The sequence below is a fragment of the Rana temporaria genome, chromosome 2, assembly GCF_905171775.1.
Source record: "Rana temporaria chromosome 2, aRanTem1.1, whole genome shotgun sequence".
Classification (NCBI taxonomy): Eukaryota; Metazoa; Chordata; class Amphibia; order Anura; family Ranidae; genus Rana; species Rana temporaria.
In genome coordinates this window covers 348473142-348498041 of record NC_053490.1, presented here as the reverse complement: position 1 = coordinate 348498041, position 24900 = coordinate 348473142, and the positions used below count along the sequence as shown (strand labels likewise).

Below are 24900 nucleotides of genomic sequence, written 5' to 3'. Positions count from 1 at the left end.
AAATAGAGCTTTCTTTTGGTGGTATTTGATCACCTCTGTGGTTTTTATTTTTTGCGCTATAAACAAAAATAGGAGCGACAATTTTGAAAAAAATGCAATATTTTTTACTTTTTGCTATAATAAATATTCCCCAAAAACATATATAAAAAATTTGTTTCCTCAGTTTAGGCCGATACGCATTCTTCTACCTATTATTGGTAAAAAAAAAAAAAAAAAAAAAAAAATCGCAATAATCGTTTATCGGTTGGTTTGCGCAAAATGTATAGCGTTTACAAAATAGGGGATAGTTTTATTGCATTTTTATTTATTTTACTACTAATGGCGGCGATCAGCGATTTTTTTCGTGACTGCGACATTATGGCGGACACTTCGGACAATTTTGACACATTTTTGGGACCATTGTCATTTTCACAGCAAAAAATGCATTTAAATTGCATTCTTTATTGTGAAAATGACAGTTGCAGTTTGGGAGTTATACACAGGGGGCGCTGTAACATTTAGTGTTCACTTAGTGTGTGTTTACAACTGTAGGGGGGTGTGGCTGTAGGACTGACGTGATCGATCGAGTCTCCCTTATATAAGGGATCACTCGATCGATGCGCCGCCATAGTGAAGCACGGGGAAGCCATGTTTCCACACGGCTCTCCCCGTTCTTCAGCCTCAGGGAGCGATCGCGACGGGGCGGCTATAAACGAATAGCCGCGCCGTCGTCCCGGATCGCTCCCCGACCACCGCATGTAGCGGGGGGGGGGGGGGGTCCCAACCCACGTCAAGCAGAGGACGTACAGGTACGTACATGTGCCTGTCCGTGCCATTCTGCTGACGTATATCTACATGAGGAGGTCGGCAAGTGGTTAAAAGGCTTAATTTTTTTTTTACACCTTAATCCATTCTTTCGTTCAGACTTTGCCCTATGACTTCAATGAACAAGATTAAAAGGAGTTTTTTTCCTAAATAGCTTCCTTTACCTCAGTGCAGTCCTCCTTCACTTACCTCATCCTTCGATTTTGCTTTTAAAAGGTCTTTATTTCTTCTGAGAAATCATCACTTCCTGTTCTTCTGTCTAACTCCACACAGTAATGCGAGGCTTTCTTCCTGGTGTGGAGTGCCGTGCTTGCCCCCTCCCTTGGGCTACAGGAGAGTCAGGACGCTCTCTACGTTACAGATAAAAGCTGTGGGTTAGTGGGCGTCCTGACTCTCCTGTAGTCCTAGGGAGGGGGCGAGCACGACACTCCACACCAGGGAGAAAGCCTCACATTACTGTGTGGAGTTACAGACAGAAGAACAGGAAGTGAGGATTTCTCAGAAGAAATAGACATTTAAAAGCAAAATCGAAGGATGAGGTAAGTGAAGGAGGACTGCACTAAGGTAAAGGAAGCTATTTAGAAAAAAAAGAAAAAGAAAAAAAAAAATTCTACCTTTACAACCCCTTTAATATATATATATATATATATATATATATATATATATATATATATATATATATATATATATATATAATTTTTAATAATTCATGCATAAAATCAGGGTTTGACAAATTTGCTTGGAATCTAGGAGCCAGCTAAAAAAGTTAGGAGCCAGAAAACGCACCCCGTGCCGACGAGCTTCCCGCGCAGAAGCGAACACATACGTGAGCAGCGCCCGCATATGTAAACGGTGTTCAAACCACACATGTGAGGTATCGCCGCGATTGGTAGAGCGAGAGCAATAATTCTAGCTCTAGACCTTTAACTCAAAACATGCAACCTGTAGATTTTTTTAAACGTCGCCTATGAAGATTTTAAAGGGTAAAAGTTTGTCGGCATTCCACGAGCGGACGCAATTTTGAAGCGTGACATGTTGGGTATGAATTTACTCGGCGTAACATTATCTTTCATAATATAAAAAAAAAATGGGGATAACTTTACTGTTGTCTTATTTTTTAATTAAAAAAAAGTAATTTTTTCCCAAAAAAGTGCGCTTGTAAGACCACTGTGCAAATACCGCGTGACAGAAAGTATTGCAACGATCGCCATTTTATTCTCTAGGGTGTTGGGATAAAAAAAATATATAATGTTTGGGGGTTCTAATTAGAGGGAAGAAGAAAAAAAAAATTTGTCGAGCCCTGCATAAAATCATTAATTAATGCATTAAAAAGATAAAAAGCCAGTGTGAAAGGGGTCTTGTAAGCGTCTTATCTGGGCACAGCACCTCAGACAAATTTCATCTGAAAGGTCAGTTTGTGTACGGATTATGCCCCAATCAAATCCTAGTAAGGAGAACATTGTGAGGGTGAGCATAATCTTACATATTGTAGCTGCCACTGTATTTAAAGCGGTATGAAACCCTAAACCACACATGTAATATTTTGCAGCTTACCAATCATATGTAGTAGCTGCATTAGTTTTCTTTTTCCTCCCTCTGTTTTTCCCTAGAGATTTGGCCAGTAACACCCTTGGACAGCAGGGAACAGACGGATTTTGATCCACATGTAGCTACTGCAGTCTATCAATAGACTTAGGCTGCATTCACACCTAGGCGACAAGTAACGCCGTGTATGCGGCGTATTTTGCCGCAATTCGTTTAACTTTTTTTTTTTTTTTTTTTAACAAATCATTTCCATTGCTGTCTATGGCCGACTGCCAATGCCGCCTGAAAAAAAAAGGGTCCGGGACTTGTTTTCAGGCGGCAGGCGTTCGGCGTGAGAAGTGAACCATCTCATATACAGCAATAGAAATTCGCCCCTCCAGCGTATCGAGTGTCGGGCGTTTTGTCGCCAAGGTGTGAATGGAGCCTTAGGCTCAACCACCCTGTTGGATAAAAGCTGGGTGTGGCCAGTTGTCCAATAAACAGGGCAATACTGGACAACTTTTTTAGCTGTAATTCAATCTCCAACAGGTATAGCTGTGATGGCATGGCACAAGTGTACCTATGGCACAGCGAGCATCGAGCTAAAAAGTATATTAAATAGAATAAAGGAAAATGGGCACGTTTCATAAAACGCAGGATCGCCACATGAAAAAAAAATATAGCCAAAAATAAATAAACTAGTGCAGCCGAATATAAGAATTAGTAAACTGCACTATAATAAAGGTTTGCGTATGGGTTTAACACTGCTTTAATTGCCTACCAGCAATTCATATTCTCCCAAGAAGAAACCTATTGAATTTACCATAAAACTTGTTAAATAAAAATAAAAAAACCTATGATAAAATGTTTTTCTTTTCAAAATACAAAAATTGTCTATATGCCTCATGATTTTATTCATATTGTATTTCCTACTGCCTATTGTGTTGCGTGTTGGTTCCCAGTAGACAACTTTGTCTGTCCAACAGTTACATCATCTTGATCTTGTTGCAGGTTTTACATTTCAGTCCTTTGCATCAGTCTCATTATCTCTCGGGAAGTCATTACCTGGAATGCTTTCATATTGCTTTCAAAGTTACAGTAACAACGTATATATCTATCTACTTACAAGTATGTTGACTATTGAAGACAAGACAAATCGACCATCACAAAAATGTATCTTCAATTTCAAAATCTGTGACGTGCACAATGTTTTAGCCTTGCTTCACACCATATGTCTTAAATACAGCAATAAACAGTGGCAGGCTGGCATTTTTGGATGAAACGCAGTACGTTTTCCTTTAGTTATGCCTTGCCATTCTTATCCACCATGGCCCCATACTATGCCTAAATGAGATCCACGTGTGACATCAGCAGCAGGGGGGAAAAAAGAAAAGAAAAAAGGGGGATACTGGTAAAGGACCATTGAAGCTAGATTTGAACTGCACATTGGCAAAGTCAGGAAATCACCCTGTATTCACTGAAAAAATACAAGGACCTCTATGAATGGCAGCAGAGTGCCAAGAGAACCCCATGAAGTTAGTGTGCAGAAAAGAAGCCACTTGCACAGAATACTAGCAGAGTTGGGAAAATTGTGGCTTTAGGCTTCATGTACACAGGACGTTTTTACAACCTCTCCCTGAACTACTTAACTTGACAGATAGTAACCCAGGTTCAAAAATGTCTGTTTTGCTGCGTTTACATGCCGCGTAAAATAAATAAATATGAAAAACGCATGTAAACAAAATGCAGCTAAAAGGCAAGTTACTGCGTTTACAAGCGTTTGGTGCTTGAAATGTCTCTAAACTCAGCTTCTGAACCCATTTTTTTGCATTACAAAAAAAAAAAAAGCCTTTTAAACTCGACCGTCTAGATTAGAAACTACCCTGTGTACATGTACTATTAGGCCCCATGTACACTGCTGCTGCTAAACGGACGCTCAGAGGCAGTTGGACACTTTTTCAACGTGGGTTACTATCTCATGTTCAATCGCTCAGGAGCAGTTGTAAAAACGTCCTGTGTACATGAAGCTTTATGTACACGGGATGATGTTCAACCTCTCCTGAATGATTTAACTTGACAGCTAGAAACCGGCGTCTAAAAATGTCCGTTTAGCCACGTTTAAATGCTGCGTTTGCATCTAGAAGCATTTAAAATATATATTTTTGGGTTAAAATGAAAAACGTCTGTAAACATACACTGCTAAACGCGAGTTACTGTGTTTAGCTGCTTGAAATGCCTCTAAACGCATTTTCTGGGGCCTCTTAACGCAACTGCCTTGAAACGACTATAAATGGCCCTGTGTACATGTACTGATGAGATAGGAGAGTTCAGGAGCAGTTGAAAAAAAATGCCCAAGTGCTCCTAAGGCCCCATGCACACGAGACGCTGCTAAACTCGAGTTCAGAGGCATTTGGGCATTTTTTTCAACTGCCCCTGAACACATTTAATGTTATCCTATGTGTCCATGCACACGATCACGTTTTTTGGCGTTTCAAAGCAGTTGGGTTTAGGGCCGTTTTTCCAAACCCAAAATTTTGGGTTCAGAAGCTTTCAGCTTTTGCGTTTTAGACGCAAATCGCGGCAAAACGCGGCACAAATAGTTTGATTCTGAGCTTGGGGAGGGTCTACAGTGTTTTGGAGATAAACGCTGACAGCCGCAAATCGCGGTAAAACGCCGCAAAACGCCGCGCAATTCGAGGCAAAAACGGGCGTTTTAAACGCCGGTTTTTGCCTTTGAAAAGCTGAGATTAGAGGCGTTTGTAATAGCGTCTCGTGTGCATGGGGCCTAAACGTCCGTTTACCAGCAACAATGTACATGAGGCCTTAGACAGCTCTAGGTTATTGGGGGGGGGGGGGGGGGGACGCAACACAAAACATACAGGCTTATCCCACGTCCTTCAATGTTTTTAGCAAAAGAAGTGTCTAGGTCAGGGGTGTCCAAACTTTTTTCAAAGAGGGCCAGATTTGATGAAGTGAACATGTGTAAGGGCCGACCATTTTGCCTGACATTCTTTAAACCATTAAAATTTGGTCTAAGTGTGTTTTCCCGAGCACTAATACAGGGTTTGACAAATTTGCTTTGAATCTAGGAGGCAGAAAACTCGCCCCGTCAAGCTCGCGCGCAGAAGCAAACAGATACCCGAGTAGCGCCCGCATATGTAAACGGTATTCAAACCACACATGTGAGGTGTCTCCGCGATCGTCAGAGTAAGAGCAATAATTCTAGCCCTAGACCTCCTCTGTAACTCAAAACATGCAACCTGTAGAATTTTTTAAACGTCGCCTATGGAGATTTTAAAGGGTAAAAGTTTGTCGGCATTCCACGAGCGGACGCAATTTTGAAGCGTGACATGTTGGGTATCAATTTACTTGGCGTAACATTATCTTTCACAATATAAAAAAAAATTGGGATAACTTTACTATTGTCTTATTTTTTAATTAAAAAGGGTATTTTTTCCCCAAAAATGTGCGCTTTTAAGACCGCTGCGCAAATACGGTGTGACAGAAAGTATTGCAACGATCGCCATTTTATTCTCTAGGGTGTTAATAAAAAAATATATATAATGTTTGGGGGTTCTAATTAGAGGGAAGGAGATGGCAGTGAAAACACACTTTAAGAACTGCTGTTTTACTTGTAATGCCAACGGCCACCACCAGATGGCACCAGGTCACAGAAGGAAGCTTGGGCCTTCACAAAGCTGCAAAGCCGCGGCCTCAATTACCGCACTGCGGGGGAGGTGGGGGCGCACGGAGACACAGGTTCCTGTGCCTCCGTGCATCTCCCCGGCCGCGCGATTGCGGCGGGCCCGCGACGGTCGGAAATTGTGGCCGCGGCTTTGCGGCGCTCAATTACCCGGCGGGCGCCAGGTCACAATTTCGACCGGGCGCCCGGATACCTTTGTGGCTGTGTGTGGTGAAGAGATGAGCTTGGGCGCGTTATTTGGGCAGCACAGGAGACAGGACTTCCTATTACATATGCCGCCGATTAAACAGGAGATTCTCCTGTATGTAATTTGACAGCAAACCCCCCCCCCCCCCCCCCCCCCGAGTAGAGCTGCATGATTAATCGCGATCTCGACTCGATTTCCCCCCCCCCCCCCCCGCCGATCTCCAGGCCGGATGACCCGCGATTTTCGTGTGTGGCCATAGGAAAGTCCCCGGCTTCGGCCTAGCTCCGGAGCGCGGCCATCTTGGTACACCCGGCGGCGGCTGTCTCGTCAGGAGGTGACGTTTCAGGGCACCGATTTGGGTCCACCCCACACTCCTGTACAGTAATGTTAGTTAGAAGGGGGGCAAGCGGACATCTTGTTACACCCAACAAGCTTGCTAATGTGACAGAATACCTCCTTTAGTTAAATGTGAAAATCAGAGTTGTTCTTTCACATTAGCAAGCTTGTGAGGTTTGCTGCTTTTAAAATTTAACATGGAAACAGTCTGTCAGATTAACATATACTTTATTGAAGCATATAAGCTCAGTTTTGTGTTGAAAATAACTTTAAAGTGGTAGTATACTCTGTACTACCACTTTTACCTACAGGTAAGCCTATAATAAGGCTTACCTGTAGGTATAAATAATATCTCCTAAACCTGAACGGTTTAGGAGATATTCCCCTCGCAATGCGCTGCTGACTGCAGCAATGCATGCGCAGCTGGGATCCTCGGCTAAAGGCCCGGCAGCCGCCAGACCTTGCGGGCAAGAAGTCTCCCGCGCGTGACGACATCGACACTCCAGCTACTCACAGCTCTGGAGCGGCGATACCCGGAAGATACACAGAGGCAAGATGACATCTCCCTCGGCGTGGACCAGGTAAGTTCCCTACGACTCGTTCCAAGCAGGGCTGTGGAGTCGGAGTCCAGGAGTCGGAGTCGGGGGAAATTTTGGGTACCTGGAGTCGGAGTCGGCAAACAATGCACCGACTCCGACTCCTACTAAATTTAGATTGGAATAAAAAAAAAAAAAGCAAGTTTAAATGTCCCAATTCACAAAAAGTTATAATTAATGACTTCTCTACTGTAAGAATAAAGACCAATGCATGCAGTGCCTCACGTAACCGCAAAACGAACACGTTAAGTGACCGTGAAGAAGCATGCTTTTCATGTGCTTCACTATATGGCACGCAACGCACAATTAAGAGCTGCAATACTTATACTTTCCATAGTGTTGTGTTCTGCTTTTACAGGGAACGCAGCGTCCATGTGTAACCTAGCCTCTCACTGATAAGGGATTAAATAAATATGTTTTTTGCAGGACTAGAGAGCGAGACACTTGTATAAGTGGAGGAAATGGAGGGCCAATAGTTCAAGACTGAAGCTGTAAACCATTGGAAAAACTGCTGTCATTTAGCTAAGGCTATAAAAACTTGTAAACTCCGATTGTTAGCTTAAAGCGGAGGTTCACCCATACCTTACACATTTTCCCCTTCGCTTTATGCTCGTTTTGTCTAGGGGAATCGGCTATTTGTATTAAAATATGATCCGTACTTACCCGTTTTCGAGATGCATCTTCTTCCGCCACTTCCGGGTATGGGCTGCGGGAATGGGCGTTCCTTCTTGATCGAGAGGCTTCCGACGGTCGCTTCTTCCGTCGCTTCCGGGAATGGACCCGGAAGCGACGGAAGAAGATGCATCTCGAAAACGGGTAAGTACGGATCATATTTTAATACAAATAGCCGATTCCCCTAGACCGAACGAGCAGGAAGCTAAGGGAAAAAAAAAAAAACAACCTGTGCTGTTTCATGTGAACTGTACCCTGATGTGCCATGTGCCCTGTCCTGATGTGCTGTGCCCTGATGTGCCATGTCCTGTACCCTGATGTGCCATGTGCCCTGTCCTGATGTGCTGTGCCCTGATGTGCTCTCATGTGCCCCATGTTCCCTGGTGTGCCCCATGTTCCCTGATTGTGCCCTGATATGCTCTCATGTGCCCCATGTGCCCTGGTGTGCTCGTATGTGCCCTGATGTGCTCTGATTGTGCCCCATGTACCCTGATGTGGCCCATGTACCCTGATGTGCCATGTGCCCCATGTACCCTGATGTGCCCCATGTACTGGGCTTTGTACCCTGATGTGCTGTTTCATGTGCCCTGTACCCTGATGTGCCATGTGCCCTGTCCTGATGTGCTGTGCCCTGATGTGCCATGTCCTGCACTGTGCCATGTGCCCTGTCCTGATATGCCCTGCCCTGATGTGCCGTGCACCCTGATGTGGCCTGTTGTGCTGTACCCCTATGTGCTGTGCTCTGATGTGCCCTGTACCCTGATGTGCTGGGCTTTGTACCCCGATGTGCGCTGTGCACTCATGTGTGCTGTGCCCTGATGTGCTGTACCCTGATGGTGAGTGGTCAGTGTGTAGTGGTCAGTGTGCAGTGTAGTGGTCAGGGTTAATAATGCGTTCGCTGATACCAGTACTGTTTTTGAAGTTTGAAAGTTTGCATGCGGCCCCCCATGGGATATGGAAACTTGTCTTGTGGCCCTCAGGTAATTTGAGTTTGAGACCCCTGCAGTAGACTGTTGGCTTCCCAGCCAGTAGTCCTGTGGTAGGTTGTGTTTCTTTCCCTCAAGGAATGTATAAAATACATTCGCATATTAATACAGAGGAGTCGGAGGCGGGGAGTTGGAGTCGGAAGTACATAAAACTGAGGAGTCGGAACATTTATCTACCGACTGCAGAGCCCTGGTTCCAAGGTAAGCATTTCATAATAAACTAGTATGCGGTGCATACTAGCTCATTATGGCTTTCAGGTAGGTTTAAAAAAAAAAAAAAAAAAAAAAAAAAAAAAGAACGGGGTTTACTACCACTTTAAATTTTTTTTTTGGAGAATCGTGATCTTCATTTTATGCAAAAGAATCGCGATTCTCATTTTTCCCAGAATCGTGCAGCTCTACCTCCGAGGCAGCGCCGATAAATACAGTATATATCCAAATTACCAGGGGGGCCACATTAAACTGGAATGGGGGCCGCAATTGGCCCCCGGGCAGGAATTTGGACATGCCTGGTCTAGGTCTTATGATTGACTTTTCCTATAACAGGAGTGGGCAGATTAATGACCAACTCAACAGCTGCAATAAGGCTAGGTTCACATATCTCTGGTCCCACTATTTCTGACCCACAAAGAAATGCACTTTAGCAGAGGCGCAGGGATGCCATTAATTCCAAATGACACCTCTATGCATTGGCAAATGCAGTGTGTTCTCTGTGCATGCCAAATTGCATGGTGCACCGCAATTAAGGAAAAAAAAAAAAAAAAAAGGGAGGGGTCCATTTCTTTTTTCCCCTCGTTTCTGCGAGTAGGGCAGCCCAGTGAAATTCACAGCCGCATAGATCTGAATGAAGAAGGGCTTGTGTGAATATATTACAGTATATGTCGGTCCATTAAAGCGTGATAGCAGGCGCGCTCTGCATCGCAGGGGTGCCGATGCTAGTGACCGGTGGTCGTGGGCACGAGAGGCAAAACAGGGATGTGTAAACACACACATCCCTGTTCTGTGAGGAAAGAAATCGTGAGTTCCTAATAACTAGGAAACACGATCTGTAATTAGCTCTAGGTCAGTCCCCTCCCCCTACAGTTAGGAACACACTAGGGGACACAATTGACCCCTTGATCGCCCCCTAGTGTTAACCCCTTTCCTTGCCAGTGAGATTTTTACAGTTATCAGTACATTTTAATAGCACCGATCGCTGTATAAATGCCAGTGGTCCCAAAAACGTGTCAAAAGTGTCCGATGTGTATGTATGTATGTATGTATGTATGCAGGGCTTGACCACTTTGCTTAGAATCTAGGAGCCAACTGAAAAAGTTCGAAGCTTTTTTTTTTTTTTTTAAATCAGCTGCCCACCACCCAGAACTGCATGTCTGGGCCGTTGGGCAATAAGAATTGCTCACTCCTGATCGTAAGCGTAAAAAGACAGAATATTTAAAAAGACAAAACTTAGACTTAGCTAATAAGTTATTTTTCTCCTTCACTTATGTGCGCTGATAGGCTGCGCTGATGAGGTGGCACTGACAGGCAGCACTGAGATGGCAGTAAAAGGCAGCGGTGGTAAGGATCGGGCAACCAATCAAGCCCGCAACCTCAACTCCAGCTGCAGGGCTGGACTGGAACAACAATTTGGCCCTGGACTTCATCCAAACTGGCCCACTTTGACAGGTCTCTCCCATGCCGGCCGGCCGGACAATAAACCCCCCCCTTCACTAGCCATTCTACATTACTTCTCTTATAGGCAGTACCAGTGGGGAAGCTAGACATTTCACCCAGGGCAAAGAATCAGTTTAACCCCCCCCCCGTAATGGGACAAGATTGGGCAGGAAAGTGAGAAACTACCAGGCCATAGCTGTTGAGTCAGCTGTCTGTCCCCTCCCCCATGCTCCTTCTGGTCCCCCATATGATCCTTTCTGTCCTCCCCTGCTTCTCTATGCCCCCCCCCATACTGCTCTGGTCCCCCCCAGGATTCTCTGGTCCCCCCATATGCTCATCTCCCCCCAGGCTTCTCTGGTCCCCCATATGCTCACCCTCCCCCCCCAGGTTTCTCTGGTACCCCATATGCTCACCCTCACCCCCCCCCCAGGTTTCTCTGGTCCCCCCATATGCTCATCTCCCCCCCAGGCTTCTCTGGTCCCCCATATGCTCACCCTCACATCTCTCTGGTCCCCCATATGCTCACCCCCACGTCTCTCTGGTCCCCCATATGCTCACCCCCCCCCCCCCAGGCTTCTCCTGTGACCCATTTTGAGCAGACAGTGGGCTATAGCAAGCTGACAACACAGAGCCATTCCAGTGATCGGTGTATGATCACTTGGTTCTCAGTCTTAGAGCCGGCAAAGGACAGATGCCTCATCCAGCTAGGCAAGTATGATTCCAAAACAAAGACAAAAACTATAAATTGGAAGCGTGCAAGCAATTTTAGGGCTGATACACCAGCAGCAGTGGTGCTTTTGTGGCCACTGGGAGAAAAAAAACTGTTAAAATGAAATTCCATTTTTAACACAAGCCTAAATCTACTCTCATTCTAAGACTATTCTATCAAGCAATAAAAGAAAAGAGGTGTACACTTTCTTATACTGAAGCAGCTCTAATCTGGTCACATGGCCGGGGGGGGGGGCACAAAGTTTATAAGACAATCTTCTGTAAAAACGCTCCAACTCTGAAAAAAGCTGAAAACAGCTTACACTATTCAGCGTTTATCAGCTTTTTTAGAGCCATAACGTTTTATTGGAGTATTAGTTTTGCTAAAAAAGTAAAACAAAAAAATGCTACAGCTAAAAACCGCTACTACAAAAAAAAAAGAAAACTTCTACAGCTAATTTTCTGGCTTTTTTTTTTTTATACTGTCCAATATGCTTAAGGCCTAAAGGTTTTTTTATCTTATTGCATTCTCATTGGCTCCCGCTACTGTCAAGGTCAGTTAGCCAACAAAGATAGAAAGGGATACCGCCGGGATTGCCGCGGGAATCAGCCGCTAGTGGTGCGGTATTAACCCCTGCTAGCGGCCGATAAAGGGTCAATACCGCCCGCAATGTGCCTCTATAGAGGCGCATTGCGGGCGGTATTGCCGCGGTTTCCCATTGCTTTCAATGGGAAGGAGCGGTATACATGCCGCTCCAAAGATGCTGCTGACAGATTTTTTTGTCTCCTGACAAGCGCATCGCCTCAGTGTGAAAGCCCTCGGGCTTTCACATTGAGTCTGCAGTGTAGGAGTTTTTCCAAGCAGGATAGCAGCCCTATTTTTTTTAGCGCTGTACCGCCTGAAAAACTCCTCAATGTGAAAGGGGCCTTAGGATGTAGTGGTTTTTGCCACAACCCGCTGCAAAAAATAAAATTACTGCATGCTTTACTTTTTACAGCATACACCATTGCAATGCTGTGGTGTAAACTGACACTTGTCTTTATGTTGAGACTGTAAAGGGCAACACTGCACACCAAAATGGTATGAATGGGCCCAAGCAAATAGGGCCAGTTATACTAGAAACAAAAATGCTAAAATATTTTTAGCCCTAGCATATTTCCCTCCCCCAGTCTGTGGAAAATATTTTTTCCATGAAACCGGGCCCTGGTGCCAAAAAGGTTGGGGACTGCTATTGAAAATAATAATGCACCGTTCATAACAAAGCTTTGGAGGAACACACAATATTTACACACACATCATTTTGCTTATAGGCAAACATATACCTTTTTATGTCCAAGATTGGCATTATCTTCCACACTGTACGTTTCTTTAAACTGCAGTTGCTGGAGGTCATAAGCTTGATGTGTAACCAAGGTTACCTTTTCATTTTGAAGGGGTCTACAAACCATCTCTGAATTTGTGTTGGCAATTTCACTACTCTGTCTTGTTTCTGATGTTTGCACAGGGGCTGTAAAGTAAAGGGGGTTGTAAGGATCATCTGATTTTAAAAATGCATTCCAAAGTCTTAGATTTTCCTGTTCATCAGCACTACAGTCACTCTCACTGTCTGACTCTGCATTACTATCACACCACGATTCTTCATCAGACTGAGGCTGATCCAGTGTTTCCAAAGAAAGAGAGTTTTCTCCAGGTGTAACACCAGTTTGTAATGAGGCTGTGAAATTCTGAAGGCTGTAAGGATCAGCAGAACAAAACAAATCATACAGGACATCTTCAGGGACAGAAGTTTCACTGGCAGTGGAGGATATTGATCCTTCACTGTCAAATCCATCATCATCATCCTCTTCCTTGTCCCATTCATCGCTGCTTGATGGACTTGAATCATCATCATCGCTTACAACTGTTCCCAAAATGAAGCCAATATGTTTATTTGTGCAAACAGTAACAGAAGAAATAGGAATTTCATTGTGCAGTTCATTGTTTTGGTCATCTGGACAAGCTGACAGCCCCGTTGGCAAAGCAAATAATACAGACTCCCTGTCTAACTCACAGGGTTCAGGTGTGACTGTGGTAAGACTTTGTGGAACAGGTGTACACTGCCAGTATTCCAGACTGTGATATCCTTGGTCCTTATCAGGACTGGAAGGACATAAATGCTGGCGGTTGTTTGACTCGTCCACTTCCTGAAATGCAACTGGTTGCTGGTCACAGGAACTATACTTTTCATACATCTCAATCATTTCTGGAGACTCCAGAACATCTCCCTGTGTCAAGCTAAAATCTGGCAGCCACTCACACAGGTCCTGTATTTTTGTACTTTGAGCCTCAAGACATTCAGACACAGGCAAATCTAAATTTAAATTAGAAACATCCTGGTCGGGTAATGACAAGTGCATAGGATCAGGGAGTTTGGACACTATAGTTTGACTCTGTTCCATCTCACTAGCTTTTTGCTTGACACCAGAAGTGAGAACCTCCGGAGTCTTGTTCTGCTGCAGAAAGCGCAGTCTCTTGTTCCGGATATGCTGAATCTCAAACGGACTATGACTAGAGTCGTCTACAATGACATCTACATCTTCGCCATCTTTCCATTGAAGGCCAGCCTGTACCCCACCACTCCCAACATTTAAGATATATGTTAGTATACCAAGGGAGGAACACTGTGGCTGGGCTCCACTTATCTCGTGGGTTACTTTGTAGGGTTTGTGTTCATTAGTAAGGGTCTGGTCAGCAGAAGAGAAAGTATGACTGGCAGAGGATGTTTTATGGCACTCTTCTTGGTTTGGCTCTGCAGTATCGTTCCAAGCTAATCCTTGCTCCCAGAACACCTGCATGTTACTATGAACCTTTTGCCAGGTGTTCAGTTCCTCGAACGTGGAGTCCTCATCTTTACCAGAAGAGACACCTTGCCACGATTTCAGAAGGTCCAGATCAACTCCAACCTCAGGGGGAAGGAACTCTTTCCACGGACCCAGCTCGTCTAAGCATTCTCCCAGCTCCTCCCAGGACCCTGAGCGTAAGCCCAGAGCTTCAAGCACCTCGGGTAACTCACCAGACCGCACCGACCTGTGAATCAACCAGCCGGAAGGGAGGAAGGACGACGCTTCCCAGGGTCCCATTACATAAGACCAAGCAGCTCCAACCCGCTGAAAAAGACGGTACGGGTGCAAGCCGCGCAGAAAGCGGCCTAGCAAGGCCCGGAGTCCCGGGGAGGACCTGTCGTTCTTGTCAGCAAACATCAGGCCGTGCCAACAAAGCTCCAGGCTGTTTCCAAAAGGCGAGCGGTAGCCATGAGGGTCGCTTAACGACTAAACGACCGCAGGACCAACCGGCCAGAAAGCGCACACCGGTACTACTCCAACAGCTGGAAAAGCTTCCAAGGAAGGAACGAACGTCTAAGGGGCGGAGTGATATGACGCAAGGCTGTCAAGGCAAGTGATGGTGTTTCGTCAGAATTTGTAACGGAAGTGACGTTTCGTCACCGCCATCTTGCTACACCTCGCAATCCTCCACAGTAAGTAATATACAGTAAGAAGGCGGTGTTTTGTCAGATAGGTAGCCGAATGTGACGAGACAGCGATGTCTTGTCACATTCGGCTCCCCATCACAGATTGCTCCAGAAGTGACTTTTTCTCCTCGCCATCTTGCTACACCCCTGCACAGTAATGATTGAGTCAGAAGGGGAGCAAGCGGACATCTTGTTACACCCACCGGAGTTTTAGATTTCACAGTTATTTTCAACACAAAACGGAGCTTATATGCTTAAAGCGGAGAGAGAGTGAACAGTGGTGGGACTGTAACGGTGCAAAAATATAGCAATATGACAATAGATTATATTTAATAATTTATTTTAAAAAATAGTACATCAGGTTACACAGCATACTGTGAAACCCAATGATTTAATAGATACATATATGGTCAGATATACATTTACAGAATTGATAAAATGTCCTGTTTCTTATAGCAGGTTATATAAAGGAAGATCACAACACAGTTGGTACAGCCCAATATATTTCGCCTTGTTTTGGCTTCCTCAGGGGTATGGTTGAGATCAGAATTCCAACTCTATTAATAGAGAATTACATATTACAAACAAATATACAAAAATAGTAACATGATTAATAAACAGGGGTCAAGTCCTGGGGAAAAAAGTGTGGGAACTCCCACCCAAGATCCACTCCCCCACCAAAAAAAAAAAAAGAAATGATACGCTCATATGCAATTACTAAACCGCATGTTTTTTCGATCCACTGTACCTTAGTAATCCTTTATGTTACTGGCCGCTTCCTGTATATGGATTCATCGGGTCGTGTGTGGGTATTCCGTCACTTCCTCGATGCTGCAATGTCTGACACTACCCGATGAATCCATATACATGAAGCGGCCAGTAACATAAAGGGTTACTAAGGTTCGCCTGCCCCTGACAGTGACTCGAGCTGGGCAACGCCAATTAGTTAAGGATTTGCTCGGGAGGCTCGGCTGCTCTCGGCTGCTCTAGTCCTGCAAAGGGAACTGCGTTCCTGCTGTGAAAATAGTGCAGGAACTCCGTTCCCACGCGTTCCCGCAGGACTGGAGCCCTGAATAAAGTATCATTCTGCCAGTGTGTGCAGAAAATTTGCTGACCTGCTAGTCCAGGACTGGGGGGGGGGGGGGGGAATTAAGGAGAAATTGAAGGAGGAGACACACGCTCCCCAAACCAGCCAAGTAGGACGGACAGGGCCGGATTAACAAGGGGGCTGATGGAGCTGCAGCTCCAGGCCCCTTTCTCAAGATAGGCCCATTTGCCCCCAAAAAAAAAAATTCTGAAAAATAAAATAAAAAAAGAGATCGACTTTAGGGGGTTGTAGCTCGACGACCAGAGGTCACATAAACCCCACATTTGGGGGGTAGGCATGTGAAGACCTACCCAACAAATGGTCAAAATATGGGATGGCTATCATTTATGGTTCCGGAGATACGGGCCTGCTTGCACAGCCTGTCAGAAGCTACATTCAGAGCGGCCAATATAAATACAAGCTGACACACTGCAGCAGACTGATAGGATCACAGTGCTTATAATAATTATTTGTATATTACTCATGGTAATTGACCCCTTGCCACCCAGGCCAATTCTGACACTTCTCTACTACATGTAAAAATCATTTGTTTTTTGCTAGAAAATTACTCCATGGTGGTCTTTGCACTTTTTATGTTGCACGGTATAGAGCTGCACGATTCTGGCTAAAATGAGAATTGCAATTTTTTTGCTTAGAAGATAGATCACGATTCTCTCACGATTCTTGCGGCGTAACATCATCTTTCACATTAAAACAAAACAAAAAAAAAAAAATGGGCTAACTTCACTGTTTTGTTTTTATGGTTTTTATTATTCATTGAAATGGGCAAATGCAGTGTGACATAAAATATTGCAGCAATAGCCATTTTATTCCCTAGAGTCTCTGCTAAAATATATATAATGTTTGGCGGTTCCAAGTAATTTTCTAGCAAATAATATTGCTTTTTAACTTAAAGCGGAGGTTCACCCAAAAATCAACTTTCTGCCATTAGATCCAGCATACTGCTGACATCTGCAGTATGCTGTTTTTTTTTGTTGTACTTATCGTTTTATTAGCCGTTGTTACCCGGCTCCGAGCGGGGATTTCTGCGGGGAATAGGCGTTCCTAAGCCAAGCGGATTTGATTGACGGACTGCTAAAGTGCGTCACGCCTTCCGAAAATTCACGAAGTGACACTTGGGAGATTAAGGCGCCTGCGCAGTCAGCTCTACACGGCAGGCGCCGTATAGCCCCGTCAACACTCGAGTGTCACTTCGGGTATTTTCGGAAGGCGTGACGCGCTTTAGCAGCCCGTCAATCAAATCCGCTTGGCTTAGGAATGCCTATTCCCCGCAGAAATCCCCGCTCGGCTGATAAAACGATAAGTACAAAAAAAAAACAGCATACTGCAGATGTCAGCAATATGCTGGATCTAATGGCAGAAAGTTGATTTTTGGGTGAACCTCCGCTTTAAGAAACAAGTGTTGGACTTTAAGTGGTTAAATTTACTTACAATGTTAGTTAGTTACAATGTTTCATTTTGTTTACAAACTTGGCAGACTGCCCAGATTTTTTCTTTACACACAGAAGTGTATCCCTTTGATATAAGAAGGAAGCGTTAGTTACAATGTTTCCTGTTAAAAACTTGTCAGACTGCCCAGATATTTTCTTTTGATAGCTGAAAGTCTCTCCACTTGTTATATGAAAGAATCAGCAAACTCTGCATTGGAGATCGTCAGGGGGGTTGAATCGAGATCACAATTTTTTTAACGATTAATTGTGCAGCTCTAGCACGGTATTTGTGCAGCAATTTTTCAAACATGTTTCATTCATTAAAAAAAACACTAGTTACCGGTAGTTAAGTTAGCACGATTTTTTTTGGTATCCTAAGCGATGCTTTAATTTTTTTTTAGGTTACATGTTTAGAGTTACAGAGGAGGTCTAGTACTAGAATTATTGTTCTTGCTCTAACGATCGTGGCGTATGTAACCTGTGTGTATCTGGCTCTGATACTACCAGTGCCTACTCAGCCACTGACTAGTATCTCTCCCCAGCCTGTCCCCACACACCCTCTCACCTGCTGACCTGTGGATGGCGGAATCACTCTTGCAGTGTTATTGTGTTCTGCCAGTGAATACAATGATCAGTGTTGCTAACTATAGCTGGCAGCACTGATTGTTTTGGGAAAAACCTAACAGGCTGGTTGTACTCAAGTCGATTAATAGATTGACTTGTGTAAAACCAGCTAGCCCATACATAGATTGACTATGGCTGGTCTCTGCATAATTGGCGTAATTTCAATCCATGTATGACCAGCTTAACCACTACACAGTCCCTAAATATCCTTCCACTCCTGTACATAGTGCTTACTGTCATACTCTCCACACTCCTCTCCTGTACATAGTGCCCACTGTCATACCCTCCACACTCCTCTCCTATACAGAGCGCCCACTGTCATACCCTTCACACTCCTCTCCTGTACATAGTGCCTGCTGTCATACACTTCTCTCCTGTACATAGTGCCCACTGTCGCACCCTCCACACTCCTCTCCCGTACATACTGCTCACTGTCATACCCTCCACACTCCTCTCCTATACATAGTGCCCACTGTCATTCCCTCCACACTCCTCTCCTATACATAGTGTTCACTGTCATACCCTCCACACTCCTCTCCTATACATAGTGCCCACTATCATACCGTCTACATTCCTCTCCTGTACATACTGCCCACTGTCATACCCTCCACACTCCTCTCCTGTACATACTACCCCATCATACCCTCCACACTTCTCTCTGGTACGTACTACCCTCTGTCATACCCCCACACTCTTCCTGTACATACTGCCCATTGTCATACCCTTCACACTCCCTTCCTGTACATAGTGCCTTTTGCCGTACCCTTTGCACTCCTCTCCTGTACATAGTGCCCACTGTTAGACCCTCCACATTCCTCTCCCTTACCTGCACATACTTCCCACTTATATACCGTCCATACTCCTCCCCTATGTCGCTTACCCACAAAAACAGTTCTATACTATACTATACTATACTATACTATACTGAATATCCTCAATGTTACCAGCTCTAGAATGGACTCACTTTTGTTAGTTCAATAAAGGAAATCTCAGTTCTCATATTTGTTCTGCCCCATTATTAGTACTCATTTAATTTTGTGATTACTACTATGATGTATAGAGGAACATCGGGGATCTCAGCTACTCTAAATATAGCACTTATATAAAAAAGTGTCCCTGAAAATATTTTTTAAATGTTGGCAACTGTGCACTTAGGCACTGCCCAAGGGCCACTGGGTCAGTAGGGGGCCCCATGAGAGGCTCCTGGGATCCTGTGATAATAAAGCGGTAGTAAACTTTTCTGACATTACTACTTTTTAGAGGCCCTGAGGTAGGTTATGCCACAATGTACAAGTATGCACAGCATATTAGCACATTAGTGTACACTTAAATTTTCAGACTGAGCCCTCCAGTGCTACACTGTGATGAATCAGGCGGGGCCCAGGCACTTCCATCTTCACCCGGTCTTCCTTCTGGGTTCTGTGTCTTTGGTCACTTGCCTTGGCCGGGCTGCGTTCATGTCATTCCCACGCATTTATTTATTATTTATAAAAGGCCCCACCAAAATCCTCAGCACCAGGCCCATGATGTTCTTAATCTGGCCCTGTGGCCTCTGCATAAACTCGCAGCCAAACGGGAGAGAGTGATGCAGAACCTCAGACCGATCCATGCTGCATGTAGAGGTCAAAATACCCATCCATAGGAGGGGAGTGGAAAGGGAGGACCAGCTAGAAAGAGTATATAAAATTCCAAGAATATAATATTTAAACAAAATAAATAGACATTTTAACACGCATACGAGTGGCTATTGGATAATAAATAAGGATCCACTTGCAGTGTTCAGAGAGATGCACGAGGCATCTGTGGAGAAGAACACACACAGCCCATATGCTAGACTCAGCACAGGTCCTAAATGAAACCAATTGAGAAAGAGGATTTTAAATAATGGAAAAGAAAAAGAAAACCACGGAACAGAAAACACTATTCCATTAAATCACTCTGGACTCATCGGTAGGTTGGGGTGGAGTCATCTAACATGGCGCCGTAGGAGAGCGGCGTGCTCTGTGCTTTTACTACTCCCCCCGATGAGACTAAGAAGACCGGACGAATGAAGCTCTGAATGAGCTGGATGATGCACTAACCTGGGCATAACGAATAGTTCTGCAGTGCGGTGTCCGTGCGGTCTCTGCTGGTGTGCTGTTTCTGGAGCACTGGGGATCCCGTGTGCGGCTTGTCTGATCCTGCCTGATCCTGGTTGGGCTGGCCGTGTCCTGCACTCGGTGCCGGCGTGGATGGAGTGAGCCTGCCTGTGGCGGCGGACTGGACCCCCGAGCTGTATTTCTGCGCGGAGGTGTTCTTACCTGTACCCGGCCGTGCCCGGCATCTGGCCCCAGCTGGAGTGGGGGGTCGGTTTTCCCGTGCTGTGGCGAACTGTGAAGCGGTGCATAGCGGGGATCATCGGAAGTGGAAGCTGCCGAGCGGCCGGTGGAGAGCGGAGAGAAGGGACCCTCAGGTGCAGATGTCCCCGGGTTGAGCCGTGGAGCGTGGTGAGCTGCGGAGGGGTGCCTGGGACCAACAAGTGCCACCAGGAAGGACTGTATAGGAGATGAAAAATTTACCCAGCGGTGACACCTGAAGGAACTCACCAGCAATAGCAGCAGCCACAAAAATACAGTAAGAGAGGTGAACAGCAGAGAAGCTGGTAAGACTGTTACAATTTATTTATCTCTGTCCTCTCATGTATGCTGTATGCTGTGGGCCGCTATATTAAGTACAGTGAAGTAACCGTGTGCAGAGCAAGCAGAATTTTTTTTTGCTGTATTTAGCAAACACAGAAGAGAAAAGTTGAGGACATTGGCTACTGGGCCCCCTATTGATTTACCCCCTATTGTCTTGTGTAAGGGACTGCCCATATTAAGGGGGGGCAGTACATAAGGGAGGTGTACTCCGAGTACTCTAGGAGTACTCTAGGAAGCTCCCCGGGTATTGTCTATACCCTGTATACCCCAATCTACCTGAATCAACTGACTGTTACCTGACGGTATTAAATTGCTTAAACTGCCTTAACAATAAAGTAAAGGAGAATGGTGAAGAAGGCTGCTAAAGGCAACACAATAACATCCTATCTAGTGGCTGAAGGCTCTGGTCAGGGGGCAGAGAGCCCAAGGAAAAAAGGGACTCCAACCTCCCCAGTAAAAAATACTATTGACCCAGAAGTACACCACGCTTTAGAAGGGACTCCGGGAATGAATAAGGATAAGGGAAAAAAGGGTACAACACCTGGAGGTAAAGGGGCAAGCAAGGACCAAAAATCCCCAGAGAAACAGCAACAACCTGACTGCCCCCCTGAAGGGTCACAAGCCCCTACTAAGCAAGATATGACAGATATGATGGAGATGATACTAAGTTTAGAACGGACAGTAAAAGGGGAGATGGGAGCAACAAGGAAAGACATACATAGTGTGTTACAGAGGGTAGAAGGAATAGAAGAGCAACTGGAAGAGCACAAAAATGCAATTAATGAACTGAGAGGCCGTGCAGATAATGATTGGATAGAGATAAGAAACACACGATATAGATTGGAAGACCAAGAGAACCGCAGCAGGAGGAAGAACTTGTGGGTAAGGGGCCTATCGGAAGAGGTAAAGGATGGAGAACTTGGCAATACATTGCGAGAGATATTTAACAAAGCACTTAAACGAGAGCCAACTGCCTAGATGCATTTTGTAAGGGTTCATAGAATACAAAGGTCATATAATGCCCAGAGGGACTCACCAAGGGACACCATTGTAAGATTTCAGGACTTTGATCAGAAAGAGCTAGTGTCCCAAAGTACAAGAAACTCAGTTTCATTGGACTATAAAGGTTCATCGCTGCTTATATTCTCAGACTTATCCCCAGAAACCTTGGCACGCAAAAGGGCGCTGAAACCGGTGACGAACCATCTCCGGGAAAAAAATATTATCTATAGATGGGGGTTTCCTGCTTGCCTGTCGGCTAAAAATCAGTGTGTCTCGGCGTATATTCGGTTTCCTGAGGATGTAGAGGAATTCTGCAGTAAACTAAGTACACAGCACATTAAGGCGGATAACTGGGAAAGAAGACCCCCTGGGTGGAAGGACCAAGATTGGAACAGAGCGTAGCGCTCAGAATATAGGGCATGAACTATAAGAAACTAAAGAATCCGAGAGACTATCCCCCCCTTTTTTTGGGGGGGGGGGGGGGTGCCCTTCTTGCTGACTCTTCCTTTTTCTCTTTTTTTTCTTTTTTTCTATGTTTTGGTTGATGTAAGCTTCCATGCTTCTATGCTTTTTTCGTGCCTTGGGTTTTTTTCTCCCTCCTCTGCTCCTCTCCTCCCCCCCCTCTTGAGGGGGGGGGGGGGGACCAGCGGGGGGTGAGGAGGGAATGTGCTTATGATTAGGTGTTAAATGGGTCCGGTCAGGTCCATGGGGGGGGGAGGCACGGAGTAAATATGTTCCACCCCTCGGTCCGGGGGATACCCCTAATTAGGGGGACGGAAACCGGTTGAGGGGGGGACATATCATAGGCCCCTAGAAAGGCCCGCTCGGCAAGCCGCCTGGATGGTTGCAGATCGAGGGAGTCTAAACATTGTTGTACAATGTGCTTGGGGGATGGGAGGGGAGGAGGGAGGGGGGTATATGTGGTACATGTGGTCTCCAAAAGGTATGTTTTATAGTTTTTTTGGGTTATGTTGGTTAATATCGGTGGCCTTAGAACGGATCGGGAGTCTCTCCTATGTTATGCAGAAGAAAAGATAGAAAATGGCACAGGGTCTGAACAACCCAAATAAGCGATACCAGATACTGCAGGAAATGAGGAGACTCTCGATCAATATAGTGTTTCTACAAGAAACCCATTTAAAAATAACATCTAAGATAAGATTGAAATCAAAAGATTTCCCTACTTGGTATCACAGTTACTCCCCGAATAAAAAATCAAAAGGTACCGCAATCGGGTTTGATAGAAATACACACTTTATCCCAGAAGCGGTAGAAATGGACCCTGAGGGTAGATATTTATTCATAAAAGGTTCTATGCTTAATTTGAAATATACATTAGCAAATGTGTACTGCCCTAATGTGAGATCGGCAGTATTTCTGAAGAAAATCCTGAACAAATTAAAAAGATTTAGAGAAGGCAATGTGATCCTTACAGGAGATTTCAATTTTGTCTTTGATCCATTTTTGGATACCCAACCGGTATCACTGAGATCAGAGGGAACATATCTTAGGGCAATCAAACAAAAACTTTACCAAATGCAATTAGTAGAAGCCTGGAGAATTCTACATCCAAGGGAGAAAGATTTTACATATTTTTCACCGGTCCATAGGTCATACTCAAGAATTGACCATATCATTCTAGATCATCGGTTATTAGAAGGATTGAGAAGTGTAGACATAAAATCTATAACGTTGTCAGATCATGCCCCAGTGGTGATGTCTCTAGATGTTGGGGAGGTCCCGCTGGAGCAGAAAATATGGAAATTAGATGAATCTCTCCTAAATAACATCAAGATAGCCGATGATCTGGAAAGGGATATGTGTCTATTCTTTCAGGAAAATGACATAGAAAATGTTGCCCCCTCAACGTTATGGGAAAGACACAAGGTATTCATGAGAGGGAGGCTGATCGCTGAAAAAGTTAAAAGAAAGAAAATTAGGCAGGCACAGAAGCAAAGGTTACTAGAGGAAATTTGGAGTTTAGAACAGCTACATAAAAGATCACAGGTAGAAGAGGTCTATAAATCACTGAGCAGGAAGAGAGAGGACCTATGTAACCTGTTAGAATTGGAAACAAAATGGGTATTTAATAAAATGAACAATAAATTCTACGCTTTGGGGAATAAACCAGGGAGATTCTTGGCAAGGACTATTAAACCACGAAACTCACAACATTTTATTCTAAAAATAAAAGATAAAAAGGGAGAACTGAGACACTCTACGAAGGAAATAATCAGAATATTTCAGGAGTATTATCAAAATTTATATAAGGTCAATCAAGAACAGGGCATAATAGAAACCCAGAATAAGAGAATGAAGATCAAACAATATCTAGAAAAGGTGATGATCCTGGGCCTATCGGAGGAAGTAATCAGTAGGTTAGAGGGGGAAATTACAAAAGATGAAATAAGCCAAACAATAAAGAACATTAAGATGGGAAAAAGTCCTGGCCCAGATGGGTACACTTCAGCCTACTATAAAAGATTTGGAGAGATTCTAGGGCCCTTCTTCCAGAAGTATATGAATTCCATCGGGGGAGGTATGAGAATACGGGAGGAGGCCCTGGGGGCTCACATAACCCTGATTGGAAAGGAAGATAAGGACCCCTCACTATGTGCAAGTTATAGGCCCATATCCCTGATCAATGTGGATATAAAAATCTATTCAAAAATCCTGGCGGAGAGAATAAGACCACTCTTGCCCGAATTGATAGAGAATGACCAGGCGGGATTTGTACCGGGGAGGGAAACGAGGGACAACATTTTGAGAGCCCTGTTCTTGATACAAAAGGCCAGAAAAAGTAAGAAATCAATATTGTTTCTGTCATTGGATGCCAAAAAGGTGTTTGACAGGGTGGACTGGGAATTCTTGCTAGCCACCCTGTCACATGTCGGACTTGGCCCAAATATGCTTAGGTGGATAGGGGCATTATATTCTAGCCCCTCGGCCCAGGTGAGGGTAAATGGCACCTTGCCAGATAGATTCCCACTTTACAACGGGACCCGCCAGGGATGCCCGCTTTCTCCCCTCCTGTTTGTTCTGACATTGGAGCCGCTAATGGAGACAATAAGAAGGAATCAGGAAATAGAGGGGATAGAAGTGGGCGGGAAGGAGCATAAGATCTCTGCGTTCGCGGATGACATGCTGTTGTATGTATCTAACCCGAGGGAAACACTTCCAAGGATAATAGCCGAATTTGAGAGATACGGGGAGATCTCAAATCTAAGAATCAACCAAGAGAAAACAGATATTTTGAGTATTTCGGTGGGTCATGGAGAACGCAGAGATCTGGAAGCTCTATATCCATTTAAGTGGAAGCAGAGGAGAATAAGATATCTGGGGGTACTCCTATCTACTACTGATAGGTACATATATGAATA

At 44.7% G+C, this 24900-nt stretch overlaps 1 protein-coding gene across 1 annotated transcript in view; it reads right to left on the bottom strand.

Annotated features, from left to right (window-relative positions):
* The window catches only part of PPP1R15B (protein phosphatase 1 regulatory subunit 15B), a 34947-nt gene extending 20351 nt beyond the window's left edge, over positions 1–14596 (bottom strand). The window contains exon 1 of the mRNA XM_040337592.1: positions 12493–14596. Within this exon, the coding sequence (XP_040193526.1) occupies positions 12493–14409 (1917 nt within the window). The 5' untranslated portion in view covers positions 14410–14596. The remainder of the gene's footprint in view (positions 1–12492) is intronic.
* Between the last annotated feature and the right edge of the window lie 10304 nt (positions 14597–24900).